Here is a 14,013-nt window from a genome sequence, read left to right on the forward strand (position 1 = left end):
ACTTAAAACAACAGTAAATTAAAAAAAAACTGGAAAAGTAAAAAGCACTAGTGCGAGAAATCCAACTTTCCGCACGATTTGTAGTGCGAAAAATACCACGTTTTGAGCAACTGTATTAAAAAATAATATTAAATCCACGAATGTTCAATTTCGTTTATTCCGAAAGGTCTGTCAGCACCGCGCACTTTCTTTTGAGCGAAAGACGAACTGGTGTCGTGGTTGTGTAGATTAGGTTAGGTGCGTTTGCATGTTTTATAACATACACCTTTTAGAAATGAAATATAATTTCTCTTATTGTAAAATAGCTCATAGTCCTCTGACGTATTTGTTACGAAATACAGGAGAGAACGAGATGAAAGAGTTCATTAAAATATCTCTAGAAACAATGGAATAAAATTTATGACTGAATTTTTTTATTCAGCGAAGTTTAGTCATTCGTGTTACCGGCCACATATTCCCTACAGGTAATTTAATTGTCAATTAAAAACAAAATTTAATTTAATTTTAATGTCAAATAACCAATTCTCCATGTAATCGAAATAAGTCAAAACTTGTATTTTGCGTCTCATATCCATTGACCTACCAACAAATGGACATCGGGTCAAATACAAAAACCACTAAAAAAATGTCCGAAGTTAACCTATACAAACGTAGTGACATCTAGCGAAATATAAAAACTAAAACATTTAATTTAAGTTGTAACGTCATTGCAGTACTGCCTAATTTTGCTTGCAACAATTTAAGGGCCCAAAAACACCATATTCAGATTCTACTGGAAACTTAACAAAATGCACCATATTTAGCTTCGACTGAAAAATACTTGAACATAAGAATAATGGAGTAGGCTTTCTCGTAAATATTAATTAATTTTATATATATTATTACGTCGCATTTTGTACAAATTCACTTAAATATATAATAAAGAGTTGGGCAGATACATACATACAAATATTACTACAAATATGAAAATAAGCTTGTACTATAAGAAATGTACCAATATTACAATTAAACGTAAACTCAAATATCCGTAATTCCGAAAACCGATTTATATGCTTATGATTTATGATGCAACAAAACATAAGTTAATTTTGGCTTTGTGAGAACCAAGCCAAAATTAGCTTTTGTTTTGTAATATTCCTAAAAAAATACATTTCACATTATAAAAATTCGAGCTAACATTTTTTCGGGCAAATGTATTTTCTGACTTCTGATAGGTAATCACAAGCAGTAAAACGAGTACAACAATATTTTGTTAGTTATTGCTAACGTTTAATAAAAAGTCATTTTAAAAATAAGATTAAAATCAACACGACTCTATAGTTTGTTTGTTCCAAATATTTCAATTGCTTATAGTTCGAACAATTGAAAATGACCAAGAAGTTTATTTAAAGGCTTCTTGAAATTGACGTAATGGGTCTCTTTCCATCCTTTGCGCATGCAATGTGTAAAAAAAGGACAGCTAGCTATTTGATTATTTTGTTTGCTTTTGTAATTTATATTTATAACATATTTGCTCGTAAAGTGGCTGAAATCACACCAATTTCAATATCGTAATATATTTCATTACGCACTTGTGCGTTATTGTAATGTAAAACGCACGAGTTTTTTTTTTAATAAAGTAACATGCACGGTTTTTTAAGATACTCCGTCTAAAAATGAACGATACTTTTTTAAATCTTTGCAAAGAGTTTTTATGTTAGAAAAGTGGTCAATATTTTATGAATAAAATTAACTTTGGGAGATAAAATATAGTAAATAAACATTTAATTCTTTCATTTAATTAATTTTGACAATAAATTACAACCATTTATCTGTAACAAAAACACAAAAATATTAATTTACTTTATTAGTAATACTGGCTATTTTTATACCTTTACCTAAAAAAAAAACGTTGATGCGCGCGCATGGCTAATTTGTATTGTTTTTATTTGAAAATGTCGTCAAGTAGTGATGAATTTATTAATTTGACACCGCCACAAGTCTTAAACGCAGTGAAAAAGCCTACTCTAAGCCTCTTACCTGAAAAATCGACCGATAGATACTTACAAGCGTATCAAAATTTCATCATATGGAAAACAAGCAAAGATGCAAATTCATTTTCAGAAAATGTGTTTTTAGCCTATTTCATGGAACTTCCTCAAAAATATAAGTCAAGCTCATTGTGGTGCTACTATTCAATGCTAAAAAGCACTATGAAAACAAACCATGGTATTGATATCAAGTCATACTCCAACTTGATAGCATTTCTAAAAAGACGCTCAGATGGCCATGTAAGTAAAAAGTCGAAAGTATTTTCGGCTGACAATATCAAGAAGTTCCTAAAAGAAGCTCCGGATTGGCGATATTTGGCAACAAAGGTGAGTTGAAACTAAATTGTTGTTATTAATTTCTTTCACTTTCGTATTTCTTTACAATATAGGTGTTTATACGTTCTTTTTATCTCTTTTCAGGTTGTATTAATATTCGGTATAAATGGTGCATGTAGACGTCAAGAGTTGGCAAACATGGTCATGGTCTTTAAGGCTGGTAATAAATGTCCTAACATTGTACCCCCTATAAGTCTCTATAACGAACCTTTAGAAAGAGTTTATAAATTTAAATACCTTGGACATATTGTTACTGACAGCCTTAGGGACGATGAAGACATTGATAGGGAACGTAGGGCACTGTCGGTTAGGGCGAATATGTTGGCACATAGGTTTAGTAGCTGCACGGAAACAGTTAAAATTACACTTTTTAAAGCATACTGTACATCATTCTACGCGTGCAGCTTATGGACCAACTATACCAAAAAGGCCTACAGTGCCCTGCGTGTCCAATATAATAACGCCTTCAGGGCGCTGTTGCGGCTGCCGCGCTTTTGTAGCGCTTCTGCGATGTTTGCGTGGGCTGGCGTAGACAGCTTTGAAGCTATCATGCGCAAAAAAAGCGCATCAATATTATACAGAGTGCGTGGCAGCAGCCACAGCGAGCTGAGGGAGATGGCTGACAGTGGGGACTGTCCACTGATCGGCCACTTGCTGAGAAGGACGAGGTCACTTTTAGAAATAAAATACTAACATACTCACTAAGTTTGTACTAACAATTTATGGATCACGGTTGTCTGAAATAAATACTTTTTATTTTTATTTTATTTTATTTTTATTTTATTTTTTTTTTTATAACAACTAAGGCAGTGGTCCCACCAACGGCGAGTAAACGATTAACTATCGACTATTTTCTCGCTCAAGAAACGTACAATAGATATAACATTCCGTATAAATAAAAGAGATGCATATACAAATAGTTGATCGCTGACTGTTCACACTGCCGGCGACGACTCGCTTTACTAGTTTTATCGCTAAGCGACGAGCTTTCAAAAATAAACTCGCTAAGCGATACTCGTTCAGCGATACTCGCCCGCTTCATCATTTCACAGTGCGGCACTGAAACGTACGCAGGTTTGCACAGGACTGAGCGAGCGGCACGAGTAATCGCTCGTCGCACTTACACACTCGCTTATAGCCGTTATAGCCCGGCGACAAAACTATCGAAACTACACTCGCTTCCCGCTGATAGTTTATAGTTCTACTCGTTACTCGTTTCTCGTTCATCGCCGCCGGTCGGACCACTGCCTAATGATGTCGAGAACCATGGGCGGGTTCTTCTTGCCCAGGTCATAAACACAAAAAATAAAATTTCAAGGTCGTTCACAACACAGGGGCCTTTTTACGACGTAGTGAAGAAATACGAAGCGCTTCGTTCAACAAAAGCTAATTCCAACAGATTTTTTCAAAATTACCAAAATGGAAAATGCACTAACCAACTAGACAAAGAAATCGCCACTTTCTTAAATTTGCCTCAAGCACATGAATACACAGGGCACAGTTTCAGAAGGTCCTCGGTTACATTGCTCGCCGATTCAGGTGTGGACTTATTGACACTAAAACGCCACGGAGGATGGCGGTTAAGTAATGTAGCCGAAGGATACATAGAAGACTCGATAAGAAATAAAGAAGAAATTAGCTCTCGCATTACAAGGAACATAAATTTGGAGTCAAGTGTTGACTTTCAACCATCTACGAGCACACACGCGTACATTCCACCATCGATCGTCGCCGCAGCCGCAACCGCCTCCGCCGCCGCCACCGACTGCAGAACTCTGTGGTCTCGTTTCTCCTACTTTCACTCAAGAGAGTGAGAGAGACTGAGGAGATTGTAACTAATAATAATAACTTGACAACATTAAAAATGCCAACTGTAAACGTAACAATCACTTTTAAAAATTGTTCAAATTTCTATAACTGCTTTAACAAGTAATTAAAGATTTATTCGTTTAAGAAAGTCAGAGTCTTATTTATTTCCTCGCAAATATGTTATAAAACGTCGTATGACATACGTGCGGTTTGAAAATTACAGCTTCTGCTTTCTTATAGCCCTCGCCTACGGGTCGGGCTAGCAATATCGCCTCGGCTGTAATTTTCAACTTACCGCACTTATATCATAATGTACTATTACGATTAATTTATATATAAATTAGATACTTTAAAACTGTACCAAATAACACTTTTAAATGAAAATTATGATAACACAGTATATTTGTTTAGTGAAAATATGATTTGACTTTACTGCAGTAATTTTTACAAGTTATGATGTAGTGAATAATCCTTTCCTTTCGTATTTTCTCGGAAATGTTCGTTTTTGTCTTACTACTTCACTCGCACTCAGTACCCCTCGAGACAACGTAGGGAAAGGTCGCATTGCAAGAGGAAGTATCTATATAGAGTAGTTAATACCACAGAAATATATTTATGTTAGATTTTGTGATAAACTTCATGGACTCGTGTATTAATGCAGGCCACCTATATTTTGATAGACCTTTTACATGTCACTCTTGTCTGTCATTTTTGTAAATAATAAACATTGATTTTATTCGATCCACATTAACAATTTATAACAGACATGCCGAAAGCACTAAGAAAAGGGAAACGTTTAGATCGGCAAGCCTGCGAAGTTATTTTCAATATTTATTTATATTTCTTAACTGAAAATGATAAATTCAAACATACCAACTATACTGCTTACTTTTGTAAAGTCCAAAAACGAGTTTCGGAGGCCAGTGGAATTTCTCAACGAACAGTAAATAAAATATTGCAAAATCTTTTTTACTTTTTTCAACATAAATCAATCTACCTCCAATAGTCCGAAGTCGGCAAAGACCAAATAAATTATTTTGTCTAGGTCTTGACGATTTTGACTACAACGTTATACGCCGATTAGTGTATAATTTCCATTTAATATACAAACAAGTACCTACAATTAAAGCCCTGAAGTCCAAGTTATCCGAAGCCATAAATTTTAAGGGATGTGACTTTACGCTAAGAAAAATTCTTAGAAAAATGGTGAAAATGATTTCGGTATAAAAAAGTTGAAAACAACAGTAAATTACTTATCGAGAAAGATGATGTTCGTTTAAAAAGAGTAAAGTTTTTAGCCGCGATAAAAAAGTACAGATTGCAAGGGAGAGAGATTGTTTATATGGATGAAACATACATCCATACCTCACATTTGGCAGGTAAAAGCTGGGCTGACTCGTCAGAAAACGGAGTGAAACAGTTAATTTCTAAAGGACAACGTCTTATAATAGTGCACGCTGGTAGTAGAAAGGGGTTTATACCTATGGCATTGTTAATGTATCAGTCTACTGATAAAACAGGTGACTATCACAACGCGATGAACAATGAAAACTATGAAAAATGGCTTCGTAATCAACTCATTCCAAACTTAGCTCCACATTCGGTACTAGTAGTAGATAATGCTGCATATCATAATAAGTACGTAGAAAAACCTCCTAATTCAAATACCCGTAAGCAAGACATGATTGATTGGCTATCCAAACTTAACGTTCCGATTGATCCGACATTAACAAAAATTGAAATATATGAAATTATTTGCAAGTACAAACAAGACTTTGTAGAATACTCTATAGATAAACTTATGAACGAATATGGACACAGCGTACTAAGATTGCCACCATATCATCCTGATTTTAATCCGATTGAAAACATATGGTCTCAAATAAAGGGATACGTATTCAAAAGAAACATCAGTATGAATATGACTACTGTGAAACAATTGGTACAGGAAAAGGTTAATATGATTGGTTCCGATGCTTGGGCCAAAGTATGTGACCACGCCATCAAATGCGAAAACGAGTACCGAAAACACGAACCTGAGTTGGAAAATTATATGGCTAGTTTTGTAATCAACGTTCATGAAAACTCTGACGATGATACACCAGAAAATAGTTCTGAATCTGACTGTGATATGGAAGTTGGAAGTATTGTTTCGCATCACACTGTCCACCCCGCTCCTCCTCCTCTTATCCCGCTGTCATAATCGAAGTCGTTCATCCAATCAGAAAATCATATTTATTTATATTAATTTCTCTGCTGGTTTGTTTTGTTTTATGTTGAGGTGTCTTTTTTGTTATGTCATAGTATTTTTAATTAATTAAAAAAATTAATTGTTATAAAAAAGGTCTGCAAAATCCTACTGTAGTTTTGACTTATAGTTAGACTTTTGGGGTTCCAATCCTTATAGAATCATTAGATCATCCCAACCGGAATTTGGTTTTTATCAGTGCGTTTTATTGAAATAAAACGTCCTCGGTAACTAGTTATATTTTTGTTTACCTAACGAATTCTTTATATGATAGAATCGTGGTGGTTTTAACATCTCAGTGTAATATACGTCAAACGGGCAGTTTGACATTTGACATTGATAAATAAAGTATGCGATTTATTTGATACCTACACGTAATTTAATAATACAGTAATTCATAGACACATCGGCACCATTCGGGTGTTATCGTTATTCCGAGTTTTGCCGATAGGAAAGGATTATTCACTACATCTTTTTTTTTTGTACTGCATGATTGACAACCGCGCTGTCAGTCGAACAAGTAGACTCGAATACTGTTGCGCGAGTGCGGACACTTTTTAGCGCGAACCGGACGTCTATTTCTTAGTAGGTCAATATCCCTATAAATTGCCTCCGTGAGATCGGTCATCATGCTGGACTGCTACGCAGATGTCCTGAGTTCGATCCCGGGCCGGGAGAAGTGTTTGTATGGCCTACATTTATTTCTTTCGTGAATTTGAGCCACTAGCCCAAAAATTTACTCGTTAAAACTAAGATCGTTGGTTCCACCATCTAAGTGGGGATATGAGTACTTGAAAATCCTACTGAACCCACGAGTGGAACCAAGCAGTGGGTCCAACAGTCCTAAAGGAAGTTTTTTTACTATCATGAGTTCGCCTTTCTTTTCACAACCTGTATATTAATCAAAAATAACCAAAAGTCTTTCCATGGAGCATTAAAACAATAATAATTGTTTTCGTTACTTCGTTTTTCGCTGGTCTCTTTTCGCTAGTTCGTTATCATTATTAGGGCTTCATTAACGATCATTAAAAATACAATAACAGATCGGGTTACCCATTATCCTAACGATTGTGAAACAATTCATAGTTAAGGGCTGGTCGATAAGGTTACAACCGCAATTCAGAATTATCGCTAGCCCTTCAAAGTTAACTCATTTCCTTGAAAAACTCGCCTTGTTGCGCACATTCTGTCGTCACGTTTCGCATTTTCCGGGAACTTGCCCAGTATTAAGCTTTGACTTAATTAATGTAGCTAGCATTGCCAAATAGTCCCTTTATCATGGTGTCATTTTTTTCAAATATTTATTTTATTTAGGCATTAATCCCATAACATTACATTATACATTACACGGTTATAAAAATTTAAAAGCAATAAATAAAATAAAAATTAAAAATTAAATTCAAGTTACGAATTAAAAATGTCAAAAAGTTATAAAATTAAAATACAATTAACAAGATTAACATTAGGAACATTAAAAACAGTTATAGGTAATAGTCACATCTTAAAAACAAAGTCTGCACAAGTTCATTACTGGACTTATTTAGTCTCTGCAAAAGACCATTGACGCTTTCGTAAAAGGGCGTAAAAATCTTTACAAGCATGATATTCATATGTTTTTTTGTGAAAATACTCCTATTATTATTGTGTGTGTTACCAAACCAGGGCTACCGCTGTTACCAAATGACCGAGTAAGTTTTGAAAGTTTTTGCTATCAGCGAAAGGTGTGTGATAATTATGAAAGTTTCTTCACTTTACACAGCATTTTTATAATTTACTTAAGAAGAACCAACGGACACATTCTTTTACTTAACAATCGTAGCGCCTAGTTTCTCATATCATACTCCTGTCTGTTTAATACTACGAGACCTGCTACCTAATGCCAAGTTCTCTTGACACAGTTTACCAGATGGAGTAAAAAGCAATGTACGGGTAAATGTGAGAAATATAGATGGTTTCGTGTAAGGATGATATATCAAGTACCTTAGCAGTAGTAGAGCTCCTTGGGAAAGAGTTCGTCCAGGGAAGTATTGCCACGTTACCTATTTCTGCCGCCAAGCAGGAATGTGAGCATTACTGTGTTCCGGTTTTGAAGGATAAGGGTGCTGGTGAAATTATAAATTGTCAACTTATGTTTCAGGGTGAGGGGCGCAGTGGCAGTCCCCACAGATCTTTGCGATTTAAAGCTCTGAGTGGCACTGCAACGCACGACTTGTTCGTCTCGTCATTTGATATTATAAAAAAAGCGATTCAAGTATGACGTTCTGTAACAGATAGAATCGTAGATATATTTATTTGTGTTATACACGATAATGTCGGGCAAATTGTTTAATGGTGCTTGTATTTTGGTTTTCGTTTTGGAAATAATTGCTACAGTCACTGATGTGTGCTTTTCGATATTCCGTTGTTAATTTTTGTGGTCAAGTCTTTAGTGGTCGAGTTAATACAATACATTTATATTACTGAGTATCATCATGATGTTTTTACTATCATAAGTTTCTCACTATAAAAATAGCTTAATCCCAACAAAAAGATCTGCAACAAGCACTTGGAGATATTCGTAATATCTGATGACCTGGTTTATAGATCAGTTGGTATATAAAAGCGGTGGTGGTCGCGGTGTGGCGAAAGACGCTGGTTCAGTCCAGTTATTTGCTTTTGTATCAATAATAATTACAATATAAAGACGTTAATAAAATTAATATAAGCTGTTGCACAGCTGATTTTCTATTGCAATATTTTGTAACCCAGCTCCTCTTCATTCCATCCATTAGATATGTTTAATAAAAACTTCGAAATATTTTGATGTGCGAATATATTGTGGAATAAAATTAATTCAACTATAATGTATGAGCATGTATGTATGTGTATGTATGTGTAAAATCTAATTAGAACACATGAGCAGTGTGAGGTAGTAGTATTTGTAATAAAAAAAAATAAATCCGGAATAGGTACTTACAATGCAACAAGCATTGCGATATAAATGAGAAGTACAGTGGAATGAAAACGTTTTAAGTAAAGTGTACTGAGGGTAGTTACTTCTTTTTCACATAGTACATGAAGTAATTACAAAAACATATACAATATTGGATTTAATTCATGCATACATGTAATGACTCCTGTCTCCCACTAGGACAGATACAAACCTTGAACCACCACCTTTTAGTTGTAGTTGAACGTCTTGTGAAAGAGTTCGTTACCTATTTCTGCAGCCGAGCAGTAATGTGAGCATTACTGTGTTCCGGTTTTGAATGGTAAGGGTGCTGGTGAAATTACAGGCACATGGGACTTTTCAACTTGTCTCTCAGGATGACCGGCGCAGTGGTAGTGCCTCTCAAATTTTTGAGATTTAAAGCTCTGAGTGGCACAGCGACTGTTATGGACAGGCATGTCGCTTACCATCTGGCGCACGACTTGTTCGTCCCGTCACTTAGTGTCATAAGAAAAAAAAACGCCTTCTGCGCTCCTGACAAATCTCCTTTGCCTCCGCCACTCTCATTAGTCTCTTCATACATGCCCGTTTACCCTCGGTACTTTTAACCTGGCCTTTTTAAGAACTTCTCTGGATTGTACACCGAGGTCTACTTGGCAAGGTAGACCTCGAGATAGACCTCTTACGCGTACTGTAACGTGACATGTTTTTGTAAACAAAAAACGGTATTCATGCAAATTCAAATCAATGCAATGGCGTTGATTATAAAGTGGTAAAATTTTATATTAATATACTACATTATTACATATAAACCACGCAGCACTTTGAAATTTTGAGAGTAGGTTTAAATTGTTTTCACAAAAAACACTACTTTAAGATTCCTAAGATAGTTTCCTTGTATCTTCTATGGTTTCGAATTTCCCCATACTGTCGCATTTAAAAAAACACTCTGTATTTCAATAAAATAAATTTCCGATTATAATAATCTTGTCCTTTTTGTGTTATATTGATCGCTATAAGAAATAATTTCCTACGTGGATTTGTGATGATGATTTTCCTTACCTGAATACAAAGATTTTTTTTAAGAAACACCTCGTCTGTGTTGTCGAAGTAGCGTAATGTCAGAATAAAATCATGTCGAAGTAACATATTGTCAGAGTAGCGTAATGTCTGAGTAAAGTCATGTCGATGTAACATTGTCGGAGTAGCGTGTCGAAGTTCAGTTTTGGAGTCATATTCAATAGGTACTTTACATATACCAATTACTTTTTTAGTATCAACTGAACTAAATATTACACGTGTTTTATACGATACACATTGTTCAAATGGCTATAGTTTAATTTGTAAAAAAATAAATTCTGAAATAAAACCAACGTCTCTGCCGCTCGACCCAAGCAAAATGAACCGTTTTAGTACGGGATAAATTCGAATTCGAGCTGAGGTACTATAGATTCTGGTCAAAATGTAGTTTTGCAACTATTCCTGCCTCTTCTTCGCTTATTTCTTTCTAACGTCTATTTATTTGTCAGTTTTAGCCTGTCTATACATTTACTCAATCGTTGATTAGCTACATTTCCTCTTAGTAATTAGGTTTGCAAATATTTTTGTTTGTAGCCTTAATATATCTTTTATACGTGTCCTGCCAACCCACGTTATGTGTCCCGGTAACGATATTGTTGTTTGTTTTATTACAAAAGTTAACAGAGTTACGATTTCTTGTAAACACGCTTGTTGATTGCTATTGCTGCAAAAGTTTTCGTTGCCTTATTGCTTTTGAAATAAGTGCGCGTTATGCTTATAAATATTCAAAGTTTTAATTTATTACGACGAGTATTTTGATTCTTATATAAATATATACAGATTAAAAAAATTAATTCAGTCGTGATTTCGAGTAATAATAAAATTATATCAGCGTTGATTATGATTATATGGTTATTGTAGAACTGCGTGCTATCTTACTTTCACAGCGGATATGTATATACGTATAAAGGACTTAGTGATCTCATTGGTCAAACGGTTTGCACTGTGGGGTCCCGGGGTCGATACCTAGAAGGACCAATTTGGGAAATAAACTTTTCTAAATTTGTTCCGGTGTGGGTGTTCTGGGTAATGCGTCGGAGTGACAACGGTGGTTCTGGTACTCATAGTACAGAGAAATCCCTAGTTAGAGATCAGTCCTATACTACGAGTTACTGTGCCTGTTGTCGCTAGCGACCGCGTAAATTACTTCACAATTGTATGGCAAATTGTACAGCGCCCCTAGCGGTTACAAGAAGAAACAACATTTTGTATACAAATATTTTACGCGGTCGCTAACGGTAACTGTCACTGTAATCTCATAGTAGTGGCATTGGTAATAATTAAATCAACCCATTTAAACATCTCACTGCTGGGTCTCCTCTCAGGCGAGGATTTAGGCCATAGTCCAATACGCTGTCCTAATGCAAACCTTCGTTCTTTCGTTGTGAATCTTCTTCGACGTGCAGGTTTCATCACGATGTTGTCCTTCACCGAAAAGCTCATGGTAAATTTCAAATTAATTTGCTCAGAGGTGCAAGCCTGCATTCGAACCCACGGTCTCTTGCTTGAGAGGCGGTACGTCAAACCATTAGGCTACCACGGTTTTTATGTTATTGTTTATAGTTACACATAAACGGTATACACGGTTATTACGTAGAGATATGTATATTTTACTTGTTTACTTATATCAGTAAACAATTAAACATCTGATGAAATTTGCAAGTCGAAGACGTTTAACAACTCTAGGTAAACGTGTAAAGTTCCCAGCCCGTGTTGAGTCACTACGGCTCCTTTTCTCTGAGGAGGACCCGTACCCAGCAGTGAAAGGAATAATGGGTTGACGATGACGTGACAATTAACTTATATAACATGGGCAATTCCGTACATGAAATCTGAAATCGCTGAAAAATTCAGTTCCTCCATAGTAAATGTTAATAATTATTGAAGCTAAAACTTTTCTTTTCGATTTAGTAGGTGTCTCAATAAATTTATACATATATGCTATGAACTTTTTATGATAATACAATATATTTGCTTTAATAAAATATATACTCTTAGTGATTAGAAGTTAAATAGATAAGCAATATTTAGGAAGCAGAGTTCAATATGCAACGTATTTAATACATACATACCAAAATCAACTAATACTACACGCAAATATTAAATGCAAGTAACTAAGTGTTAATTTTTCTTCCATGCGCTGTGAGAAATACTATAACGTTCCAAGGAATAAGTGTTTAAATTGTACACTTATAATCGAATATCGGTGAGAATAATATAGAGACGTATATATTATGCCTATGTATTGGTTGTTTAGCCTGATGAAATGATTTTTTTAGGATAAAACATATTTTCTCCCTTGATGGACGGTGAAAAAGAAAATGTAGTAGCAGTAGGGCTCCTTGTGAAAGAGTTCGTCCAGGGAAGTACTGCCGTCTTACCTATTTCTGCCGCCAAGCATTAATGCTTGCTTGGAACGTAGTATTGCTCACATTATTGTGAGCATTACTGCGTTCCAGTTTTAAAGGTTTGGGGGTGGTGGTGAAATTAATGGCATATGGGCTTTGTCAACTTACTTGGACGTGGCAGTTCTCCTCAGATCTTTGTGATTTAAAGCTTTGAGTGGCAATGCAACTGTTATGGACAGACGTGTCGCTTGTCACCATGTGCATGACTTGTTCGTCCCTTTACTTGGTATCATAAAATTCATAAATAAAAAAAATAACAATGAGGTCGACGTTGGAGCACGCACATCTATCCACACTATCCATTTAACGCTTATTCATTTTCACTTTGGAAAGGCCTAAGTTAAAACGTTCAGGGAACAAATCTGCATGCAGGGAATTCCACTCTAATAACGTACGCCGTACAAATGTGGAAATTATAATATTAAAGCATAGAATGTCATAACATTCCAGCACAAGGTAAATTGATTGTATACACTGTGTTCTTTGTATAGTAGTGCTTAGCGTTTCATTTTTGGACACGAGCCCAATTTTAAAAGACTTATCGAGATCATAGATTTTAGCGACTGCTACCTTTTGAAACTATTTTCGAATCTAAAACCACCACTTGAGATTGTAAAGATCCGGAAACGTTAGTGTGTTACGAATGCGAATACGAATTTTTAAATCAAAATTAAAAATAAAAACGATACGAAACAGCGTATTCCAGAAAATCAATAAAGTCATCATCTGTAAGCTAACCCATTGAGATAAAATTAATGAGCCCACGGATAATTCTTCTGTATTATTAGTAGCTCCTTGTGAAACAATTGATTCAGGAAAGTACTGCCACCTTACCTATTTTTGCCGCCAAACAGTAATGTCAGCATTACTATGTCCCGGTTTTGAAGGGTAAAGGTGCTGGTGAAAATACAGGCACAAGGAATTTGTCAGCTTATGTCTCAGGGTGACGGGTGCAGTGGCAGTGCTCCACGGATCTTTACAATTTAAAGATCAGAGTGACGCTGAAACTATTATGGACAGGCGTTACCTTAACACCGGGCGCATGACGTGTTCGTGCCGTCACTAGATATTATAAAAAACACTCACTTACCACAGGACCCGTCATCGTCATCGTTTTGGTATTATAAAAAAGTTCCATATTATTATATCATATATATATTATCATATATAATA

At 35.4% G+C, this 14,013-nt stretch overlaps 1 protein-coding gene across 1 annotated transcript; it reads left to right on the plus strand.

Moving 5' to 3' along the window:
* The first annotated feature begins 5,517 nt into the window (after positions 1-5,517).
* Positions 5,518-6,378, plus strand: LOC113228603. Its single transcript, XM_026461957.1, has one exon. It carries the CDS (start codon positions 5,518-5,520, stop codon positions 6,376-6,378), a length of 861 nt encoding a protein of 286 aa, XP_026317742.1.
* The last annotated feature ends 7,635 nt before the right edge of the window (positions 6,379-14,013 follow it).

This window comes from Hyposmocoma kahamanoa, unplaced genomic scaffold (genome assembly GCF_003589595.1).
Source record: "Hyposmocoma kahamanoa isolate Upper Pololo Valley unplaced genomic scaffold, ASM358959v1 232, whole genome shotgun sequence".
Lineage (NCBI taxonomy): Eukaryota > Metazoa > Arthropoda > Insecta > Lepidoptera > Cosmopterigidae > Hyposmocoma > Hyposmocoma kahamanoa.